Genomic DNA, 24,049 nt, shown 5'->3' with positions numbered 1-24,049 from the left:
GCGAATAGGCAGAAGCAGCCAACTCGCCTTCCATTCATCGTTAGAGGAACGGAACTGATAACATGAACCCGAAGCTGTTCGTTTGGTTACCCGGTGTTTTCAAAGTGAGGGACTTTCAATCAATAATCGATTGATCAATAGTTAAGTGGTAAATGACGCTCGGTGTCATTGTGATACTTAAAGGCCGCTAGATGGCGCACTAATACGGTTACAACATCCTCGGTAGTTTTTTAAATACTGGAAAATAAAGTATTTCTTTAGACTTTATGACACATTTATAAATGCTCTTTAGCGTTAATGCTCTCTAGAGTTAATGCTCTAATAATTAAAAGAGGCTGCCATGTTTTTCCGTCACTAATTGAAGTGAATAAGAGTTTAGCAATCAAGTTATTCTGAAAACTACAGCCAGGGTAGTACAATATAACAATATAACCTAAATCATTTGTTCTTCTTAGGTAAGGTGGACAGACTGACCCATAACATGTAAGACATTTTTTTTTAATGACATTTTGCAGGAAATGTATATATTTTTTTAACAAAATCTTAATGTTTAAGTGCATATTCTTTTACTCTTGCAGGTCTGGCTTGAAATGTCACACGTCCGTCCCGGTGGCAGTCGGCTTCGTGTTGGTTGGCCTCCCATACTCCATCTCTCTCGTGGTCCAGTGGATTTATGGCTGGCCGGACAACCCTGGGTGGAAGAAGTACATAGAAGCACTGAAACCAAGGTAACCTAAAACAGTCTTGATGACTTTTATATCATCAAGCTGGATATTGATCCCCTATGTAATGTTTGGTCTATCCATCAGGCGGATATTCTGTTTGGCCAGGGCAGTGCTGGAAACAGTCAAATATCTGCAATATGGGCGACTTTACTTTCAGTGGAAGTCCTGGTACGAGAATGACGACAACCGTAAGCATTATGAAAAGGTGTGTTGAGGTTAAAAAGTAAAAAAATATGTTTATGTGTGCATTGTAGAAATATAACAAAATCAAAGAAGTTATTTTTGTGTCTTTTACTAGTCAGTATAATTACCAGATAATTTGCTGCGCAGAACCAAAGTTCATAGTTTTGTCTTTGTTGCCATTTGCAAGGGCATCACGTTTGGCCGTCGAGGCAACAAGCTGGACTTGTATTATGCTCCAAACAGGGGCAGGGCTCCAGGTGTGCCTGCGCCGCTGGTGGTTTTCATCTATGGCGGTGCATGGGGCTCTGGAGAAAGATCCATTTACTGTTTGCTGGCCAGACAGATGTCTGAACAGCTGAGTGCAACCGTCATTTGTCCTGATTATTGCACTTTTCCAAAGGTAAGAGCATTTGGCAAGCCCGTGTCACGTCTCTGGTGACAACTGCAATGAAATCCGAATGTTGCTGTAGTTTCTGAACTGACTCCTGGTTTCGTCTGATTACAGGGGAATGTTTTAGGAATGGTCCAAGACATCGCTGACTGCTTGGTTTGGGCCCAAGACAGTGGACCAAAGTTTCACTTTGAGAAAGTACAAAAAAATTGTAATGTCCTCTTTTAAAATTGAACGTCTGTTATTTTACACCATTTATTATAATCCACTAAAGGAAATTTAGATTCGAAGGTTCCATTACATATTTTAAAGATCCCATATTAAACTATTTTTCAACAAGTTAACGCAGTTCTCAGGCACTTGTTTGAAATATCTGTGACAGTCTTTAGTCAAAATAGCAAAAAGATGCTGCAGGACAACGTCCGTCTTTCTGTCAGAAAAGCCTCTGAAAACAAAACTAAATTCATGCATGTGCATGCACATCTTGTGCACGTTCCCCCTCTGTGACATCAAAGGGGGAGATTTCTGCCAGACGCGTTTCAGTACTTGATTACAGAACTACGCAGTATTCAATTGATGGATTATTTTGCTGTTTTAGGTTGGTAATGACTCAAAACCACCATAATAGCTGTGTAGAAACATGGGAAAATGAGTTTTCCATAATATGTCCCCTTTAAAACCTGCAGACAGTTTGAAATGTCTTGAATCGTTCCAATTTTCCTGGAGAACCATTTTTTTAAAATATATGCTCCAGGATATTCAATCAAACATTTATATATCACTTTCTGTATGCTCATACTTATGCTGTTGTTATCTTTTTGTCTTTTACAGGACAATATAGTGTTAATTGGCCATTCAGCAGGGGCCCATTTGTGTGCACTGACCATGCTGTTTCTCATTGATGCAAGAGAGGAGCTTTTTATCGAGACCGGCCAGCAGAGGGACATTACACTGGCAGTAAGAGGAGTTATTGGTGAGGATCACTACTCAGGGCATCGCCTAGTATCAGTTGAAGTCATATTATATACAAGAAAAACTACAAAAAATACATCTTTCTCTGCACTGAATTATTTTTCTTTATCCAAATGCACGTTTTACACCACGAATTGGACTTACTCATCTTCCTCCTTCCTTTCATTGTCAGGATTTGGTGTGAATGACAGTTTGTGTTTTTTTAAATACCTCCACAGGTCTGAGTGGTGTGTACAACATCATGGACCACTATGAGCATGAGCAGAAGCGAGCTGTGGAATTTGTCTCCACCATGCACAAAGCCATGAATGGAGTGGAGAACTTTCCATACTACTCACCAACACATCTATTCAAGAAGCTCAGTCAGGACAAACTGAGGAGGTGAGACAACAACACACACAATAATCAATCACCAATAATCAGTGATGACTTTTAGTAACTATTTTGCTCCCCTCTTTAATTTGTTTCTGCCAGAGTGCCCCCATTCGCCTTGATCCATGGCACCAGTGATATTATTGTTCCGGTTGAATCCTCCACCAAGCTCTCCGAGCTCCTCACCGCTCTGTCCATCGACGTGTCGCTCTACCTGCTGCCTGGAGTGGACCACATCGAGATCGTCACTGACCTCATGGCATCGGAGAGGCGCTTCTACCTGCCCATCTACGGCATCATCAAGCGGGAATACAGAAAACATTTGGAAAGCTCGTGAAAACTCGTCTCATTAAAGAAGTAATATTTGCTGGTTGTGCCATACACTTACGTTGTTTATAGTGTCGACTGTAACTCCTCATAATGCATCCTACTCAGCCTTGAGTTTCACTTGATTCTTCAACTTTTAATAATCTATAATCATTGATTTATATTTTTCACAGATCTACGATTGTCATTTTGAACATTTCATCCGTTTGACTGTAGTTTGAATTAGGAAATTAATTTTTCCGGGTGGACTGAGGAACATTTTAAAAATGTCTTGATGAGTTGCTATCAAGAATGCAGTAATAAGTAAACGTGACGTATTTGTGAAGTGATTAAGAAGGAAGTGGACGGCACCCTGATACATGAGATAGGAGTCCAGGTAGCAAAAGTGCATCTCTATCTGTTTCTGTGTTTTACAGCCAATGCAACAGGGGTAGCACAGACATCTCGCACATCAGGATACTATGCAAACCTTTTTCTTTTTTCTTTATTGTACCACGCAGCAGTATTTCCAGCAGATACTGGTGTTAATTAAAAAAATAACATTTTCATTTGTATCACACGCCTATATTTCTTAAATTGCAAAACCTCTTCATCCTACAAAATCTGTGTTAAAGGTTGAACAGCGCTCAGTAAAATGCGTAGACTGGATTTGTCAGCGCTCAAGGGTTCCAAATAATCAAACCAACTCTTCTACCGTCAAACCAAAGAAACAAGAACATTGTAAAGATCTTAGCACAACAAATATTATGCAAAATGTACTTTTACCGCTGTCTCAAAATTATTTAACCCCTTAATTCCTGTCATGCGTCTCTAGTATTTTGCAGATCACCATTTTGCCGCCATGATTAATGACGCATAATTAAGAAGACACCAGCAACATTCCTGAGGAATCTTATCCCATTCCCCTCCAGGTGTTTGGCTATCACGTTTGTAACAAAGGGCGACTGCTGATTTGCTGCTTTGTCCTAAACAATGGAACAAACTCCCAAATCTCGTATCAATGCAGCTGAAACGGTTGACTTTTCATAATTAGATTGATTGCTTTGTGTACTTCGTGCGTATTTGCGTCATTCACTGTATTCTGACTTAATTGTGGTTTTGTGATGCGATGCAAACCACGATTCCTTGCTTTAGTAGTACTTTATCATTTATGTTCAGAGAGGGGCTCTGAACATGAAGTTTTACTTAATTGTAGTACAACTAATGTACTGTACTAAGTACTGGACACGCCAGTGGAATAACTTTGAGACTGCACTAGTAAGTAAAAGCCGCGTTTTGCATAATATTTTAGGAAATCTCTCTTACGATATTAATTAATTTACAACAAAGAGTTTATAAATAACATATTTTGCCAATAATTCCAATATGACATGATGAGTGAATTGCATTTACTTCAACAGAAAGCGATCTAACTTTTATTTTCCCGTGGTCTTTTGACTTTTATTTTGAAAAGCCCGTCTTTCACCCGCGCACTAGGCGGAGTTAATCCGGACCCGACAGCGGCGGTCCTCCCGTGGCGGCGTTAGAATCGGTTTAAGCGTCGGTCTGACGGGACGGGGCGGCTTGTTAAAGATGTAACGGCGGCTCTGGACCGTTTCCACCGGGGGAGGAGAGATGGACGCTCCCGTGAGAGACGCTCGCAGGAAGTTGTGGCTCCGCGTCCTGCCTTTGTGGTCGCTGCTGCTCGAGCTGGCGTCCGGAGGTAACAGCTTTAAACTCCTTATCAATGGGAACAAGCGGCGGGTCGCGGTGCGTTCACGGACATTCTGCAGATCTATCGTTACACCCGTTTTATCAGGGAATACTTTCACCGCGTAAACTACTTTCTGTGTTCTAACACAAGTCTCTGTAATGTCATGGAGTCTCGCCGCTGGTATCACTCTAGTGGTCTCTGCGTGTGTCTGCACTAAAACATTAGCCCCAGTTCGCACGAATTATCTTGGCTGATAAAAATCATCATTGTCTCTTTATGAATAGTTGGTACTAGACCTAGATAGTGTGCACGTGTCGTGCACACAGGGTGTTTGCGATGGCCACTGCACTGGAAGGACTGTCTGACTGTGACAATAATATAAATCAGTCAAAGAAATGGGCAGTAATCTGTGCATCTATCTAAGGTGGAAGCGTTTTGTTTTCTGGAGTTGCACCTCCAGATGTCCGTTATTCACATCCATGCCGTGCCCCTCGGGGTAATCAGGGATCACTTGACTTCTTCCGTGACTCACCCTCATCATGCCCTTCAATAAAAATAATTACAGTATAGACATTTGTTTGGAAAGGAAGTGAAGCATCGTGTGCACAGGTGTGCTGGAACGCAGTATCAGGTGTGCTCTGTGATAGGAGAGCGTCAGCGAGGAGGAAGGGAGAGGTCTACAAGACAGTGGTGAGGACAGCCATGATGGACGGCTTAGAGACTGTGTCTCTGAGGAAAAGACAGGAGGCGGAGCTAGAAGTGGAGGAGATGAAGATGCTGAGGTTCTCCTTGGGAGTGACCAGGTTGGATTAGAAATGAGACAAGAAGAGGGACAGTAAAGGTTGGACGCATTGGAGGTAAGGTCAGAGAGGACAGACTTAGATGGTTTGGACATGTCCAGAGGAGAGACAGGGACTATATCGGTAGAAGGATGCTGAGGATGGAGCGGCCAGGGAACAGGGCTAGAGGACGACCCAGGAGAAGATACATGGACGTAGTGAGGGAGGACATGAGAGCGGCTGGAGGGGAGGACGATGCAAAGGACAGGGTGAAGCGGAGAAGGTTGGTTTGCTGTGGCGACCCCTGACGGGACGAGCCGAAAGGGAAAGAAGCGTATTTCAGACTGTGTGCATCCCCTCTGCACCAACAGCAACATGCAACACGCCTGTATAAAACATGGCAGACTTTAACAAAGCATCCGCAGCAGAGCGGCACAAACGTCAACAGTCAAAGTGGGACTTCAGTCAAGTTGCGTCCCTGATTCTGCCGTGTAACCTGAGCGGACGGGCCGGGGACAAGCACGGCTCTTACCCCTCAAATTAACTGAGCGGGTGTTCACCGAACGGTCACGGCTCTGTTGTTATGAAATCTCACAGAAACGGACCCCGTGGACGCAGAGATTACAGGACAACCTCTAAACCGCTCGTGTTTCTGCCACCTCAGGTACGCTGGCGTGTTTATATACACGGTCGGTGTTTTTGCTCTTTAATTCACCACCGCCTTCACCCCAGCACAAGAATAATAGCCATGTTTCAGTCGGAGCTGTCTTCCAGTTGAGCCGACTGCTTTCTGAGAATCCTCTGCTCCAGACGAGGCCTTCATGAACGCAACTCTGAAACACAACGGAGCGTGCGCAGCCATCGCTCCAGTATCAGGGAACGAATAGCGTTTCATCCCTTTTGGCCAGTTGTCAGAAATACTTCCTTGCTGGTATGTACACAGAGTCAGTGTGTGAGTGAGAATAAACTCGATTCTGACTCGCGGTCAGAGTGAGGATAAATAACGCTGGATGCCTGTGAGCCAGTTATTTAGCTTGTTCCCAGTCGTATTTATGGTTTGTTAAAGGTACATTACACTTCACTTATCTTTTATGAGCACGCACAAACGTAGATCACAGCGAGCATTATGGGATGTGAACTAGTGACCGACGGGAATGTGTGTCGATAACATGGAGGAACGTTTGAAGGCTTTAGGTGTCTTAAGGTATTTTATTATGCGCTCTAATGTTCTTCTGACCTTGATTCTTGATTTGAACGATTCTGAAGTGACAGAACAAGACATTGAAAAAAATACTACTTTTGGATTCAGTAAATTCTGACCTTTCACTATTTTTTTTGAAAATTATAGCGAAGCAAAGTCTTTTTTTTAAATTAAATCAAAGTTATTGTTCATCCATTTATCAAGAGAAACAGTTTTGCTGAGGGTAACGTGTGGGAACGGCCGCTGACAAACAAACGAGACTTAATGCACGGTGTATTTGTCACGTTGGAATTCTATTTTCCTCTGCAATCGCTTTGCATTTATTGATGACTGTATATTGATCTAGCTGAAGGGTTTACTCGCTGGTTTTCTGATTCATTCTGATTTGGTTCATCAAACTACCCATTAGTGCATTAACCTTTTTGAGAGCTGGCCCAATGGATTGATGCACATTCACTTTATCTTCCTCCCTGCGTCACTGTGGCCCCTTAGCAGAAGTCCTTTTCTTGCCTTTGGGTCATGAACTGCAAATGAATCAAAGGTGGAACGGACATGTTGCTTCAGCGAGGCAAATGTTGTTGTTGGCTCATTAAACCTAAGCTGATGGTGCCGAGGCACGGAGACCCGGATCAGAAAGCTTCAGAGTGCCTTAGCCAAGATTACAGGGTGGCGCGGGATGACGACTGGGAGGGGGGGGGAGAAACAGCTGGGGCCGTCCAGCTTGCTCTTCCTGGAACATGAGGCCACAGACAATGTGGGGATGTCGGAGCCTTTCATGTTCAGGTTGAAGGTTCCTGCCAGAGCAGGGCAGGCCCAAACACATCCGACTCCCTCCTCGCCGCCTCCTCGTGTATACAGTTGTTGTGGCATTAAAGTCAAATACATTTAAAATTTTCACATTCTCATGTTTTCAGAGAGTTCACGAACGCCTTTCTCCTAAAGACAAGGAGAGACAGAAACCAGTATTTTGTTTGCTATGAGTGTTGGAGTTTTGTTCTGTCCTCGTAGTTATTATTCAACAGCTAAAGCTTTAACCCTTCAAAGCTCGCACCACGAAGTAATCGACAGAAAACTTTGGGAAAATAAGGTCTTAATGGAAACTTCTGACAAATAATAAAAATAAAAAAAAGAATTAACATAATTTTTTATATAGTGCTCTAATTTATTTAACTCTGGGTAAATCCGGGAATGTATTTTTTTCATGGAAAATGCCGACGCATGTGTTTGCTCTTATCCATATCAGAAAGGCCAAGTGTATCAAATATGATACATTTGGCAATAAAGGGTTAACGTATCATGAGTATGAATGGATGTGATGGTTGAGCACAAAATACAAACCCACTAGACAGCTGTTGGGTATTTTTTTAAATCCTTATTATAATTTAAATGACTAAATTATTTTATGAATCTCTCTCTCTCTCTCTCTCCTTCTTCTACCTTCTGTCTTTTGCTCTCTCGTAGTTTTTTTGTTTTTTCTTCTCTCTTCTCAGTCACTCTCATCTCTACCCCCCCGTGTGTGTGTGTGTTGTGTGTGCGTGCGTGCGTGTGCTTTGCACGTACATCAGCTCTGCTCTATTTTTTAAAGAACATTGGGTTTAATAATTAGCCTGTCTGTTATGTCTGAATGTCACGTGTTGACTATATTAAAACCACAATGCTTGACTAGTCTTGTTATGCATTTGTTGTTTCCAGCGCTCATCTCACTTTGAGCGAGTATTAAATGTTGATTCAACAGCCTGCAAAGATGGTGAACTCTACATTTGGCCTTATGTGCAGCATGTCCTCCCTCTGGTCCTCAGTTTAAGTTTTAATGGCGTATTTCTCTATTGTCTCTGTCTCCAGCGTCCTTCTATGGCGATGGCTTCGTTCAGCTCAGGGCAGCAGAGTCGTCCGACCGTAACATGCTCCGCATTCGCTTCAGAACCTCCAGCACCAATGGCCTGCTGTTTCTTGCCGCTGGCCCGACCCACTATTTGCTACTGGAGCTTCTTGCTGGTCGCCTGCAGGTGGGTACATCTGTAGCCCCCAGTGCATTAGCATGTGCGTTCATACATACATGAACACACACGTGTGCAGGCGTCCAATACAGTACACACAGATTTTTGTGCTTGACCACATGCACACACATGAAGACGCACACCATGCGCCATCTGACTTGACATTGTCATTCTCTTAGAGCAGTAACACAGTCAGACAGGCGTGCATGGTGTGAGCGTTAACACCCTACCAGCCAGTTGTCACTGTGGATACATGGAGGTTATGACAGCAGGAGATCTTGTCTTTGTTGTAGAATAAAATAGAATCGAATAGAAAGCTTTTATTGTCATTGCATAGTGGACATACAATGGGATTAGGAGGGCTCCTCTGTTTGATGCTTACCGGTAGTTACAACATAAAATACACACAAAAAAAGAGGATTGCCTACAAACGCATATTGAAACAATCAATTTTCTGTTGATTTTATAATTGATTAATTAACGAATGTTGTCACGTACTGTGATGCTGTCCTGCTGTGCATAAATATGTCTGCTCAGTGACTGCAGCGCTATTTGGTCAGTTCAATAATAAATTCAATATGTTCGCATTGAAATTATACTTCATGCATTTCTTTTACAGGTAATAAAGTTACCAAGAATTTAAATCTGTACTTAATAATTGATTCATCATACCTTACGTGGTATTGAGGGCGTATGACTCTGCTTCCGAATTCCATAGTATAAGAATTACATTGCTAGGTCATAAAAGCAGCAACAGTATAAACATAAAACATTATTATTATGATGAATTCAGCAGTCTCATGCTGACACAATATTTATCTGACTTAAAATATATTAAGCATTATGCGGTGTACTGTACCTCGGGGCATTTGCTTCTGATTTAGTACCAAAATCTGTATATCTTGGATCCAATTAAGAGAAGCGTTTTCATATCCCAGGATGGCTGCGCTATTTTTATCCCATGTGTGGACCAAACCCAAGAAACTCCTGTGACTGAGCTTCCATTCATGTTAGACTTTTGCTCCCGGGAATAAATCACACCGACAACAGTGTTGTTATGAAATCGCGTTTCCCTGTTCCTCAAACTGACAGAGTTCACCAAATACTTTTTTTTGTTCTGACTCCCACAAGTTATCCTCAGGCTTGGGGGGTCTTATTCCATGTGAGTCAGCTATGCATTTGCTCCAACCCATGCAAGAATAGCAGGGACTCAACAGCAAGCCTTGACAAGCTTGTCAACCAAGTGTAGCGTTAAATCTGAGGTGGTGACTTGATGCTCTGAGGACATAGCTGGCAAAGAGATAACAGTTTTCTTCTTGCATTAAATCACAGACCAAAGCTCACTGTTATGACAACACACAACATCTCAAAATGCATTTTAAATCCTTTCTTTGCTGTCGTGTCTATTATTTTCCGTGAATTCTTCATAATAACATAGATCATAGAAATATATTATTATTGTTTGCTGTTTCTAGGATTGTGTTCAGAAGATACATAGATGTTTTACTACAGTATAAACCCAGAGTGAAACAAACAAATGTTGATGAAAGGGGAAAAGTCAGTGTCTTGTCACCATCTGTGTCTCAAATGTCTGCGCCAAAGTTCATGACGGTCTATCCAGTAGTTAGTGTGTTTTGTGTTAGACAATGAGGCCAACACAATGAATGTCATTAGCATATCCCACAGCAAAGCTATTTAAGTTGTGATTCACAAGAAGCGATGTAAACTCCAAAGCATAAATTTAGATGTAATTTCTGCTTTTTCTTTGTAGTTGAAACTGGACCTTGGATCAGGGGAACAAGTTTTGCAATCAGAACGAGGCACCCAGCTCAATGACCTGGCCTGGCACTCGGTCGAAGTGCGGCATGTGCAGCACAACGTCACTCTGACTGTAGACAAGAACTCCCACACAGCTCTGAAGATGCCAGGCTCACATCATGATCTCAACATCGCCGATGGCCTTTATGTGGGCGGGTCAGGAGGTCTAGACCGGCTTTACCTCCCCAGAGACCTGACTGGATTCAGAGGCTGCATGGACGATGTGGTCTTCAATGAACATGACTTGCTGTCATCACTGAGGCCATATGCAGGATTCAAGAATGTCTTTGAGGTGTCTTTAGGCTGTAGTCCCCAATTCTTTGCCTCAGAGGAGGATTCTATCAGCTTATTCAGCTCCAGGGCTTACATCTCTCTCCCAACCTGGACCGCCCAGCAGGAGCGGGTATTTGAGTGTGTTGTTCACACTTCGGCCAAAGAGGGAATTATCCTGTATAATTCAGCCAGAGAGGGGGACTTTGTAGCTCTGGAGATTCAGGAAGGTTTGCCAGTGGCCATTATTGGGAAAAGTGGAACGAAAACTGAGCTTCGCTCCCCGACATTCATCAATGATGGGAAGTGGCATTCAATCAAGTTGCATTTCACCTCCAGAAGCCTTGAACTGATTGTTGATGGAGAAATAGTGAAAAGCAGCATACGCCTTCGCTCACAGGGGCTTCAGCCAAGAGGATATCTCTTTGTTGGAGGTATTGATGACAGTACCAGAGCAGAAGTTAGAAAAGTGGGGCTTCTCTCTGTGTCTGGAAAGCGAATAAGAGGAGGTTCCTTCAAAGGGTGTTTGAAGAACATTGAAGTCAACAGAGTGAAGATGGGTCTCTCCAATTCTGTAGTCACTAAAGACATCTCGGTTGGTTGTGAGCCAGAGAAAGAAACTGAGTCACTGACAACTGTGACTCCAACAAGCACTCCAGGATCACTCTTTCACTTGGTTACACCACCACCATCATTGCAAATGTCCACCCTTGCAAGGGGCTTGGACGAAAGGTACGGTTCAAATTTCATGCAACTGAAAAACCTTGTTGTTCAAGAAGGCGGTCGAGCATCTCTTGAAGCTAAACACATCAAGGTACTTTTGGACTTCAAGAAGTTGGGCATTCGACAGTCTCAGATCATGTTTCGAATTTCGGAGCAACCAGTTCATGGTCAGATAAGACTTGATGTTGATCAGGATCAGGAGGAAGGCACCTTCAGCATGCTGGATCTCTGGCATGGACGAGTGATGTATATCCACGGAGGTTCAGAAGAACCAGACGACTTCTTCATGCTCTCCATTTTTTCTAGCAGTAGGAAGGAAGTACCCGATTATTTGAAGGGCAACAAACTGTACCGCTACAATATTACTGTGACACCCACCAATGATGCACCTGAACTGAGTTTCCCTGAAGGAAATCTCTTTGTTCTGTTGGAGAACTCAAGGAAGCACCTCACCACGGATGTTCTGAAGGCGACAGACATTGACAGCAACTCCACTGACCTTAAATTCTCTGTGCTCGGCAACCTGAATGCCGATGCAGGATATTTGGAAATAGAAAACAATCCTGGCAAAGTCGTGACCACCTTCTCCTATTTAGACTTGGAGGAGCTCAGGGTGTACTATGTTCACGCAGGAGTTCGGAATTCAAGGATAGCGTTTAGAGTCGGTGATGGAGAAAGGGTCAGCAACACTGTGGTTCTGAGGATCATGGCCGTAGCACTGGAATATAAGATCGCCAATAACACAGGCATTAAAATCATTCAAGGAGAGTCGGCTATAATTAGTTCACATCAGTTGGCCGTGCAAACCAATGCTGTGAGGCAAGTTGTAGACATCCGGTATGATGTAATCGAGCCCCCTCAGTATGGAGAGCTCCAGAGACTTCACTCAAGTGGTGAATGGAGGCCCACTGACTCGTTTTCCCAAAGGCTTTTAGAAAAAGAGCGTCTGAGGTATGTTGGCACTTTTCAAGAAATCCAGACGTCCACCCCCACTGATTACTTTAAGAGCAAGGTTAATGTGGCTGGAAGAGCAAACACTGAAGTGCTTTTCCCAATCATAGTGAAGTGGGTGAAGTACAACTTGGTGAGGAATATCATGATAGAAATGGATAAAGTTAGAACAGCGACACTTGATTCAGAACATCTTTATGCTGCAGCCGAAGGTGTGGTCCTCTCGGAGGATGACCTTTATTTTAGGGTTCTCACCATACCAAAGAAAGGGAAACTTCTCCTTGGCGGAACAGTATTGACTAAGAACTCAACCTTTAGCCAAAGAGATGTAACCGATCGAAAAGTACGCTATCAGCTCGTCGACAGACCTCCTGAGGATACAAGCGACAGGTTCAAATTTCATTTGGCTTCCAAACACGCTCAGTCACAAAACTATGATTTCCAGTTTTCCATTAAAGCTGATGTGAACAGCGTGTTTTTGAGAAATGATGGACTCTCACTTTCGGAGGGGGAAAGCAAGCTCATCACAAAAACCGCTCTGTTTGCAGAGACGTTGAGTACAAAGGATTTGTACTACACAGTCATTAGCAGCGCCAGACATGGAAAGCTAGCACGTATTAGCCAGTCAAATTCTAATGCTAGCTACGACAACATCTTAACCTTTAGTAATCGAGATATATTGGAGGAGCGGATAATGTACGTCCACGACGACAGCGAAACGACTAACGACGAGTTCACTTTCATCGCCTCCGTCAGCCAAGGCTTCCAATCGTCTACCACAGAAGAGGATGTTGGCGCTATAGAAGGAATGTTCAACATTTCTATTCAGCTGCTCAATGACCAAAAGCCTGTACGCGTTATTGATAAGGTTTTCCACGTTGTGAGGGACGGACAGAAGCTACTCACTACGGAGGATTTGTGTTATCACGATGCAGACTCTGATTTCGATGACCGCCAGTTGATTTACACCAGGCGAGGAATCCCGATGGGAGACTTGGTGCTGGTCAACGACACGACTAATCGTTTGTTCCAGTTTCGACAGGAGGATTTGGAAGAGAAACGAGTGTTGTTCATTCACAAAGGTGTGAGCGCTGGCCGCTTCGTGCTCTTTGTATCAGATGGGAAGCATTTTGTGTCGAGCCTTTTAGACGTCAGTGCCCATGACCCTTTCTTGAAGGTTGGCAGCAACACTGGCCTGCTGGTGCAGAAGGGCCGTTCGGTGTCCATTTACACCAGTAATTTTAGTGTCGTATCTAATTTGGACATTAGAGATGACCAGGAGGTCACCTTCAAGTTGAATGAGGCTCCTAAGTATGGAAGACTTTTTTGCAATGACACTGAAGTGGAGACTTTCTCACGGTCTGACTTGATGAAAGGGCTGATCTCCTATCGGCACAATGACAGCAAACGCCTGGCGGACAGCTTCAACCTAACGGCGAAAGCTAAAGGTCTTCAGCTCACAGTGGGAATCCGAGTGAAGGTTTACCTGGAGAGTCATCAGAGGCCACCCATTGTACAGCATCACCACACCTTACTGGTGGAAGAGGGTAAACCAGCAAAGATTGACGAAACTAAACTGGAGGTGAGAGAGAGAGAGATTTTGTAGCACCTATTTGGCTTTCAACCAGCCCTGAATCTCAGCTCTACATGCTACACAGTTGAGCTCATATTATTATTATTAAGTCTGATGCCATTCTTTTATTAATCATTCAAGATCTATTGTGTTTTTTCTGTCATTGGACAAAAATCTCCTCTTAAATGACAGTAATAATGATGAGACATTGAATTAATTGTAGCACGCTTTATGCTGACCGTCTCCAAACCTGATTGTAGAAATGCAAACTTCAGTGAGAGGTGGCGCATTTCAATTTGAACCCCCTGAATGTTTCCTGTTTGTTGCAGGTCACTCACGAGGACAACCTGCCATCTGAGATTGTATTCACAGTCACGGTGGCCCCCTCTCACGGCTTTCTTCGCCGTTTTGTCAACGAGCGCCACATTGGAACCAAACAATCCCCTGTCAGGACATTTACCCAAGAGGACATTAACGGCGGCAACATCCAGTACGTGCAGGTGGAGCCCAGCAAAGTCAATGACACGTTCATCATCGACGCCACCAACGGGGTCACTGATGTCAGCGGCATTAGGATGGCTGTCGACATCATCCCACGCCTCATCCCACTCCGAGTCTCCAATATCACAATGGATGAGGGTGACTCCAAGGCACTGACGCAGGATGTGCTCAAAGTCACCAGCCCACACTTCTCTGGAGTCAACTTCCTGTTCAGTTTGACTGACCCTCCGCATCACGGTCACGTCGAGTACTCTCGACACCCTGGTGTGTCCATAGCGTCGTTCACCAGGAGGCAGGTGAGATTCTCACGGACGCTTTCAACGTTTACTAAAAGAGCAGTTAGCATGAATCATTTCAATTAGTGTGGCAGTAACGGCTTTCCTGCCTAAAATGTCAGCGAAGTCATATTTCAGCCAAAACGGGTATTTACAGCGCCGTTAAAAATCAGTCTGGATTAAATAACACCAAACTCAGACCCAGTTTTAATGGTTTGACTGCTTCCTGAAATCCTCTTGCTTTTATTACCGCACATAAAAGTAACTATTTTATTTTGTATTTTATATGACATTCATCTGAATTTCATGCTTTATTAAAATAAAGACAAATAACAAGGACAGAAAAGCAGTGCCCTGGTTTGACACCGTTTCATTTTCATAAAGTACCCCACTGCCGTCGTTTGTTGAAACGTGTGAACTGTTTATTTCCTCATGTTCTGGAATCCTTTCCGCGTTCTTTAATCAGGTGGAACACGAATTAATTTACTACGTCCACGACGGCAGCGAAACGTTAGCTGACAACTTCACTGTGGCCGCCAGCGCCACGGGCCTGAGGAAGCAGAGTGCGGCCCAGACGGTGTACATCCAGGTTACAGCTGTCAACGACGAACCTCCTGCTATTACAGCCAACAGGGTCCTCAGGGTGAGTCTGTGCTGCTCTATATTTAAACTTGGACAGCAGGTCTGGCACCGGCTTACTGTCAGTGTCGGATCGTTTTCTGGTGGTCAATGCTGCAATGTTTCCATGGCTGACGAGATGAAGGAAAACTATGTGTGCTATGTAGAGGAGGGTCCAGCTTGGCTGGCAGACATTGGAGCTTTGTAAGAAGGGGTGCGAAGGCAGATTCTCCTTGGTGGGTCAGGTTGCAAGTGATGTTGTTTTTTTTTTGTATAGCATTAGTTGACTGGAAATGGTTTCTCATGTATACAAAACGGTTCAAATCAAATGGAAAATGAACCCAAGGCATCACAGGGACATACGGTCCTGCTGATGAAAGTATGTCACGTGGAATTGGTCCCATTTCACAGCCTCCCAGTGTTGAATGACTTGATGGCACAGCCTGGAATAGCAAACTCTTTGATACGTGGCTGCAGTTCAGTCCTTCATTTCATCTACTTCACAGCTCTGTCTCTTCAGTGCAACCCAGCTGGTCATGCTGGCGAAGAGAGGATGAAACGCGGGTCTCTATTGTCCGTGCAGCTTTGTCTGGGCTGGAATCCCGCAGACTCGGAGCAGTAACTCCTAAAAGTGATTAGGGAGAACACTGGGAGGCCAGCTAAAGTTTTAATCAGCAATTATTTTTTACAATTTTTTTACAATTTTTTATTATTTTTGAAATAATTTTAACACGTGCACAAATGATTGCACATGTAGGCATGGAGAGAAATTGTAACGATATAGTGAAGGACGGCCACTTGGTGGCGCCCTGGGAGTAGTTTGGGGTAATTGCTCAGGGAGTGCCCAGGAGGTGAACTATTAGCCACTTTCTGCTAATTGAACCCACTCGTGTGTGTGTGTGTGTGTGTGTGTGTGTGTGTGTGTGTGTGTGTGTGTCAAAGAGGTGTGTTTGTTGTCCCATGGGGGGAGGATGTGGTTTAATGGTGCCGTATCTCTTGCCTTTTCCGCCGAGTGTTTAGTTCAGTTAATCATTCCTTACCTGCACACAGCGGAGGGCATCCAACGTTTAATCATTCTTCTTTGTGGTATGCATTTGTTAATTACAGTAACAGGAGGTTTCCTTGGTTGCTGAAAACTTTGGGACATTAGCGCTCTTGAAACCTCATCATAGAAGTAAAAGGAATAGAATGGAATTCTTCTGGCATCTTCTACCATTGGAAACACATTTATAACAAACTGAACTAAAGTGAAATGCTTGGTTAAAATTTATATTTACATATAATATACTGTATATAATGTGGATTTATTTGTATTTATGGTTCAAGAAATGCATAATTGAGTAGATCTTTCTATGCCCTTTACAGCAGGCAAAGAACTTTGTTGTTGTGTCGCAGCTCTACATAAATCCGTGTTACAACCTGTGTGAGAAACGATGGGTTGTTATGCAACAGTTTCTCTGATCTGTGCTGTAGAAGCTCATCCTTTGTTTCTGCACGGTTCAGTAGCTGTTATGTTCTGAGTGTCAATGAGTTCCCCTGTTCCTTCGTGTTAGCGTGAGAAGGGAGACCTGAACCGTGCCTTCAGCTTTGTTTACCATCTATATGGCTACCGGTAGATTTCATCTGAATGCTGTTGAATGACACGTGAGATGGTGCTCATTTATCCACAGGTTCCTGTTGTTTTTCCTGATTAGGTAAGATGGTTCTTTAGCAGTTGTGCTTTACATCCACGGCGTCCTGGTTCATTTGTAGAAGATGATTAATGACAGAAATATCAGCTGCTTCTTTTTGTCCTTTTTTGGGTCTTTTTTATTTTATTCATCTTATATGACATGCACCCTAATCCTGTGCCGTTCTTTTGTCTAAATTGTCTTCCAACCGCCTGAGGTATGGGGGTTTATTCAAAGACTGACATGTACAAATGGAAATAAGGTGTACTATACTGTCTTCGTTCCATTGTATAACAATATCCGGCAATCCGTCTATCAAGCGAAATGTCAGTCACACTTGGCTGTTAAATACTGTCAGCCACTATGTCATGAGCCACGTGAAACAAGCGCCCCCGTGTCCTTGTCTGACTGTTGTCCTCTGGTTACAGATGGCACCTAATGTGTCCTTGTACAACTTCTAGGTTTGGGTGTCGTCCGTGACAGAGATCAGGATGGAGGATCTGAGTGTGAAGGATCTGGACTCGCTCCCAGAGGAGCTACACTTCATGGTGACTCCGCCCAGCAACGGACACCTTTCCCTTAAGAGTGCTCCAATGAGGGAGGTGCTCAACTTCACCCAGGCTCACATCGACCAGGGACAGCTGCTGTTTGTTCACAAAGGTAGAAATCTATGTTTTTGTTTTTATCAACTAGTGAACTTTAAAATCTTGAGAAGCCAAAGTTTATGTTCTACTTTGCTTGATATTGCATAAATCCAAACAGCCGAAAGCGGCCCTCTACACAGAACACTCACTGAACTGTTAAGTAAAGAAACAACGTAAAAATACGAGTAAAATAATTCCTGAAAGTAACAAGAACAGAAAGGAAAACCCTTTCCTAACACATATTGGACTGCATTTTTTAAACAACATTGATTTTGATCATAGATATAATTTATAAAAAGTTGTTCCCATTATGAGCTGTGCCCTGTTCTCCTGCTGGCTTTGATGCGATGCCAAATGTAGTTTATAATTTTTTTGCTGGTTAACGTGTTGTTGTTTTTCCTTTAGTGTCCACTAGAGGAGGCTGTTGACAATTCATAATGGCCTGATTTGCTCTCCACTTGTGTCAAATAACAGTGACTCATAGTCATCTGGAGGAATACTGTGCAGGTTTCTTCATTATACTTAAGTACCTTCGACAGACAGGCAGTCTGGAGGTGGAAATGTGTACTTGTTTGGCAACTCTGACGTAAAATGTGGAATAGGTCGCTCAACAGGTCTGCGTTGGCCTCGCATCAGGCTTCTGATTACAGTTTGGGTCTGTAGTTCTTTGTCTGTTTGCTCCTGGAGACCAGAATCCCGAATGCTGGTCTCAGCAGTGTTGATCCAGAACATGTGGGTCAGGATGTTTGTCATTTAACTCAAATCCAGATCAAATTTAAAATTCTGTTTTGTCTATTGGTTTCCGTTTTTATTACTTATGTATTTAATTTTCTATTTTTTTCCATTGCATTTCCAGGTGCTATGTCTGGAGGATTCAGCTTCCAAGTCAACGACGGCGTGAACTTCAGCCCCAGGCAGATCTTCAGCATCACTGCCAGAGCTTTGGTTCTCACTTTGGAGAAAAAGCATCCACTCAAGGTGTTTCCAGGTAAATCCCTCCCAGAAGAGCCTCTTCATTCTGGAATTCAGTTGGATTTATTGCATTTTTTATTGCTCACAGATATTTGAAAATGAATGAATGTATTTTTTTAAACACACCACATGCGCACAATGACAACTAAAATCAACAGTGTGGCAGTGCATCTATTTTCTTTACTGTAGCACACTTCAAGATGTAAAATGAACCAGCAGTCTGTTTTAATTTCTTTATATACTGTGTGTGTATATATATATATATATATATATATATATATATGCAGTGTTCCAAATATTTTACTGAATCTGTCCCTTTGTTCAGATCTAGTTTAAATTAGATGGGTTCTTCTCTGCCACATGCTCTCACCACGTTTCATAGAAACCTGTCGAGTAGTTTAGTTAAACAAACCAGCAAACATAACCCCCTGGGCAGAGTTAAAAATAGTGCGGTGAAATGAAGTAATTTCCTGAAACATGTGGGTGGCAAGTGTAATTACTTTTTATAGGTTTTCATGCTGTAATAAATCTACACTCCTCAAAATGAAATGAAACAAAAACACGTGTCTGTCAGTCATTCAATCCCAGACTGGTTTCAGTCGTTCTATTCCCAGCGTGAACATGATCTCCTCTTTGTCTCTTTTGTTTAAGTTGAACATTCTGAGCTTGTGTGCGTTTGTAACCGTCACGGATTTGTATTCCGTGAGCTTTAACCTGCTCGTAGCTTTTGTGTGACCGGACCACAATATCTACCCACAATTCCTTTGGTCTCATCTTGTCCTTTTCCCAAAGGCTAAAGTCATTATTTCACCAAAATACCAGACTGGTGAATCGTCTGCTTCCGTGGCTTAATGGCGGGGGGGTGGCTCCAACTGAGGGGTATTGATAGGGTGAGAAGAAACATTAAAACACTTTCACCGGGTGGAGGTGAGATTTGTATTTTCCTTACGATGGTCCTCACCTCTGAAAAGGCAGTTTAGACTCATCTCTGAATTATTGCACCCTTTCCCATTGGCATTGGTGGTGTTTATCCACACACAGTGGACAACACAGTCGGTTCTACACTCCTTTATATTTCGTCATTCATTTATAGAAATGCAGCACAACCCTCTGAAAATACAGCGGAAGCCGTGCAGATTTAGAGCAAGATAAGTTTTTCTTTGCACAAGCTTCAGAATCCCGACTGTTTTCCACCAAGAAGGAAATTTCCTCAGAGACAGACGAGTGTGATGAATGAATGTCACTGTGCTTCAACTCCCCTTTCCCTCTATCATGTATCCCCAACATTTAAGGTTTCTGTATCTGTAAGGATCTGATCCGTTTTTAATTTCTTATTTAGATGTTATGTAGGAACATCATTTCACTGCATTTTGTCGGCCTTGAAGCGAGTCTGACGTCTGCAGCGTGGCTCTAATGGGATGGATCAAAGGGCTCCCATCCGTTTATTCTTTGGCTTGTTTTGCATAATTTGAGGTCAAAAAAAGATGTGAAAAGCTTCCAGAGGGGAAAACCTGCAAACGTGGAAGCAAACACAAAATAGTTTTAACAGTGCGGTTACAGAGAGACTGAGTACCAGACAGGAAAAAGCAATTCCCCTGACTAATACAGTTTTATAACCACTTATCCAAACCGCTTAATCTCGAGTTTTCTTATTTCAATGTCGTGCTTTTTCTACAGGCTCTTCTACAACAATCACAAATGTGGATTTACAAGTAGCGACCAATGACATCAGCAACACCTCGAACCGCATCATCGCGTTCAATGTGCTTCAGCATCCCAAGCTGGGGCGCCTGGTGAGGAGGCAGCCCGACAACTCGACAATAGACATCTCCACTTTCACACAAGACATGGTGAGTGAACAGCTGAAGGTCATGTCAAAATAATTTATAATTAAATAAAGGGGATCCTTTTAAGATTTAATGTTAGATTTCTTCCTTTCATGTCCGGAAGTTGCCACAGTATGAATAATTGATTAAATATTATTGACTTTGTGCTTCTTTAGCTAAAATGGGGTATGTAAGGCTTTTATGGAATCGATTATTTCTGATGGATTACGGCACAGTTATAGCTGTGCTGCTCTGTGTACTTTTACTGTTTGGTGCTGAGCATATCCGATTTAAATTAATGATAGAACTGAATGCATACCGTCTTTATGACTTTCAGAAGAGTGAACAATTACCGAGACGATTGAACTGTTTTTCAGTTGATTAAGCCATCAGGTGCCTGCTGTTGTGTGTGTGTGCGTGTGTGGTTTTTGTCCTTCAGCTCGACAGGAAAGAGGTTGTATACATTCAAACTCCCGTTGAGGCAGTCGGCTGGGAAGCCATGGACTCCATGACCTTCTCTGTGACATCACCGCCCGCTTCTTTAGACAGCCAGACCTTCAAAATAGACATTTCTTATGAGAATACTGGACCTGAACGCAGTACAGTCCTGCTCGCAAACACAGGTAGGACTAAAAATAATCCCATTGCTATCTTAATTTAGGAAAATGCCAAGCTACGGTTTGCCAATTAGCAAATGTGATAAAAGTGCGATTGTTTTTTTGTTTTTTTTTTTGCTTTGGGGTTAATTTGTAGTAAACTTTGTCTGAACAAGGACTTTATTCTCTTGGTGAAAGCAGATTTTAGCAATCTGTCCAATAGTTGTTACGATATTTCAGTCTGGACGAATGTGGGGCATGAAATACCTAAAGAAATGTCACAAGCATGACGGAACCCCACGGACTAGTCTCTATATTCATGGTTCTGTCACATAAAAATGTTTTAAAGTGTTACCCTTGTTCATTAACATGTTGCTTGCTTCGTTCCAGGTGCTGCGGTAACTGAGGGGGAAAGCGTCGTCATTGATGAAACCAAGCTGGATGCCAGCAACCTGATGTTCAAGCTGCCCGTTCCTCAGCGGAGCTCCCATGAGGTCTGGTTCCAGGTGACGTCTCTGCCTCGGCGTGGTGTCATAGTGGTGGGTGAGAGAAATCTGACCAAGGAGAAACCCAACTTCTCCCAGTTCATTGTTAACAAATATGGTATCACCTACAAGCACGACAACTCGGAGACAACTTGTGACTTTTTTGCATTTAGCGCATGGCTAAACACTAAAGGCAAAACGGCACTGCTCCCTCAAGATGATCGTGATGTCACCGAGGAGCGGTTTAACATTACAATCACACCCGTAAATGATCAACCACCCTTGCTAAAAACCAAAGCTCCAACTTTGAAGGTGGTACAAGGAGATACCGTAGCCCTCGGGCCTGAGAATCTTAATGTTGAAGACTTGGATAACCCTTCTGATGAGATTACGTTTTCTGTGATTAGTAAACCAAACAATGGATACCTTGCTCTCAAAGGAAGCCTGAATGAATCAATAATGACCTTCACCCAAGCCCAAATCAACAATGGAAGCATCCATTTCATCCATGATGGAAGTGCCGTCTCTGGGGTGTTCTACTTTAGTGTCACAGACGGCCATCATAAACCATTATATAAACTCTTCAACCTAGAAGTGACAGAAATCACAATTTCTTTGGTTAACTGCACTGGATTGTCATTGGTGCAAGGTAAGACCTCAGTATCACTGACCCAGGACAACCTTGCTGCCAAGTCCAATGGGAAAAACATGACCGTTCATTACCTGATTACAAGGGCCCCAACCTTTGGCAAACTTCTGAAGGACAGCCATGAGGTTACACAGTTTGAACAGGAGGATCTACTGTCTGGAAGACTTTCATACCACATGACCTCCCTTTCCTCTGCAGAAGACAGCTTTGAGTTCACTGCCTTCACTTCAGAGGCGAATGTGACTAGCCAAGTGTTTAACATAACGGTCAGACCTTTGGTCCATCTTGGAAAAAGTTTGAGAATTCCCAACGGGATTGTTGTCAAGCTCAACACAAGCTTTCTTAATGCCTCTGAATTGGCTAATATCACTGATACTGACCCTTTATTTGTCATGGTTTCCCATCCAAAGTATGGAAAGGTGGTTAGGACAGAATCTCAAACCTCCAGTAAGCCTTTACCAGTTCAGTCATTCACCTTTCAGGAGGTGAAGCAAGAGAAGGTGGCCTTGGAGCTGGATGCCAACATGACTGGGGTTCAGGAGCTAAACGACTCGTTGTTGTTTGTCCTGAAAGCTGGCGACACCCCACCTGCTCAGGGAGAGCTCCGCTTTACAGTTGTGCCATATGATCCAACACTTTCATTGGCCACAGAGAGTCCTGTCCCATCAACACATGTTCCTCAAACACCTTTTCAGACTTCCAGAAATCAACCTGCTTCACCAGCCCTTTCGACAGCTCTCTTCTCCACCCAGCAGCCAAGCAAAAATCAGCAAAAGTTCAAGGGACGGAACCGCTGGGGGAACTCCAACAGAACGAACCTTTTCAGTACGACTTTAGGCAAACCAGCGCATGAAACAGAAGATGCCCTCTTTAGGAACACGCCAGTTCGTGTAGAATCCTATCCTCAGAAAACCTCCAATCCGCTCGTGGTTATTTTACCACTGCTGGCCCTGCTGCTGCTTGTAATCATCTTTGTAGTCCTGGTTGTGTTTCTGCGACGCCACAGGCAAAGGAAGCAGAGCACTGCTGCAACGAAGGAGTCTGCTACCACTGGTCTTCCCAACAGTCAGTCTTACCAGGGTCAAACTCAGAGAAGCACAACAGTTCCCACAGTTACCGTCACTCCGTTAAACCGTACCTCCCCAGGTAGCCCTGTGCTTGATCGGTTATTGACACTCAATCAGGCTTTCCCCTTTAGCACACTTGATTCAAACATGCTCATAACTTCTTGGCGGAGTGGTTCGCCAACGTCATCCTCCCAAGTGATTGAAATGACTACTCCCACTCTTCAGAAGAATCAGTACTGGGTATGATCTTTCACAATCCATCTTTTAGCTACATGTGTTGACAAACAGGTTTCATACCAGATTGGAACACGGTAATATAAACAAAGCGAGGCTGCAATGTTGAGCAAGTTATTTGGAAAGTGTATTGTGCTAAGGTACAAGCTATTTTACAGTAAATGAAGCTACCCTCCAGAAATGTGGCAGGCTGGACCACAGGTGTGTGTCTGCGCATGTTCGTGTGCGTGTGTATGTGTTTGAGTTGATAGTCACAGTTTAGAATTGGATAAACTATCCTCAAAGTCAATTTTCTTGCCGTATTCACCTTCTATATATTCAGTACGTAAACTCGTATTTCCCTGCAGCAGATGCGTATGCATCAGCTTAATGATGGGTATGCCATTGTTATCCTGAAGTACGTCTCTGTGCAACACAAACTTTTGGCAAAAGCATAAGTTTTTACATCTCAGTAGTGTTATGTTTGATCACAGCAGATCGTTTCACTATTTGATCAATAAACATGCTAAACTGTAGAAATACTATTTGATTCAGAAA

The 24,049-nt window shown here is 43.2% G+C and overlaps 2 protein-coding genes across 2 annotated transcripts; both read left to right on the top strand.

The window, feature by feature from the left end:
- Window positions 1-546: 546 nt before the first annotated feature.
- si:dkey-193c22.1 (uncharacterized protein LOC567837 homolog) lies at window positions 547-2,980 on the top strand. The gene is made up of 7 exons (XM_068760845.1): window positions 547-728; window positions 810-930; window positions 1,096-1,308; window positions 1,414-1,497; window positions 2,131-2,272; window positions 2,490-2,652; window positions 2,746-2,980. The coding sequence occupies exons 1-7, from the start codon at window positions 547-549 to the stop codon at window positions 2,978-2,980; spliced, it is 1,140 nt and encodes a 379-aa protein (XP_068616946.1).
- Window positions 2,981-4,584: 1,604 nt separating this feature from the next.
- Window positions 4,585-23,524, top strand: cspg4ba (chondroitin sulfate proteoglycan 4ba). The gene is made up of 10 exons (XM_068738657.1): window positions 4,585-4,672; window positions 8,486-8,649; window positions 10,412-13,984; window positions 14,305-14,772; window positions 15,218-15,394; window positions 17,501-17,699; window positions 18,540-18,671; window positions 20,333-20,505; window positions 20,921-21,104; window positions 21,468-23,524. Exons 1-10 carry the CDS (start codon window positions 4,585-4,587, stop codon window positions 23,522-23,524), a joined length of 7,215 nt encoding a protein of 2,404 aa, XP_068594758.1.
- Window positions 23,525-24,049: the final 525 nt, after the last annotated feature.

This window comes from Brachionichthys hirsutus, chromosome 4 (genome assembly GCF_040956055.1).
Source record: "Brachionichthys hirsutus isolate HB-005 chromosome 4, CSIRO-AGI_Bhir_v1, whole genome shotgun sequence".
NCBI classification, from domain to species: Eukaryota; Metazoa; Chordata; class Actinopteri; order Lophiiformes; family Brachionichthyidae; genus Brachionichthys; species Brachionichthys hirsutus.
Note: the sequence above shows the minus strand (reverse complement) of the source record. Positions and strands in the feature narration are given on the sequence as shown.

Excerpts from the sequence above, each read along its gene's own strand:
- cspg4ba (XM_068738657.1), top strand. The coding sequence starts at position 4,585 with ATGGACGCTCCCGTGAGAGACGCTCGCAGGAAGTTGTGGCTCCGCGTC. Across the intron at positions 17,700-18,539 it reads GCTGCTGTTTGTTCACAAAG|GTGCTATGTCTGGAGGATTC; the intron begins GTAGAAATCTAT and ends TTGCATTTCCAG. Across the intron at positions 21,105-21,467 it reads AGTCCTGCTCGCAAACACAG|GTGCTGCGGTAACTGAGGGG; the intron begins GTAGGACTAAAA and ends GCTTCGTTCCAG.
- si:dkey-193c22.1 (XM_068760845.1), top strand. The coding sequence starts at position 547 with ATGTTTAAGTGCATATTCTTTTACTCTTGCAGGTCTGGCTTGAAATGT. Across the intron at positions 1,309-1,413 it reads ATTATTGCACTTTTCCAAAG|GGGAATGTTTTAGGAATGGT; the intron begins GTAAGAGCATTT and ends GTCTGATTACAG. Across the intron at positions 2,653-2,745 it reads AGTCAGGACAAACTGAGGAG|AGTGCCCCCATTCGCCTTGA; the intron begins GTGAGACAACAA and ends TGTTTCTGCCAG.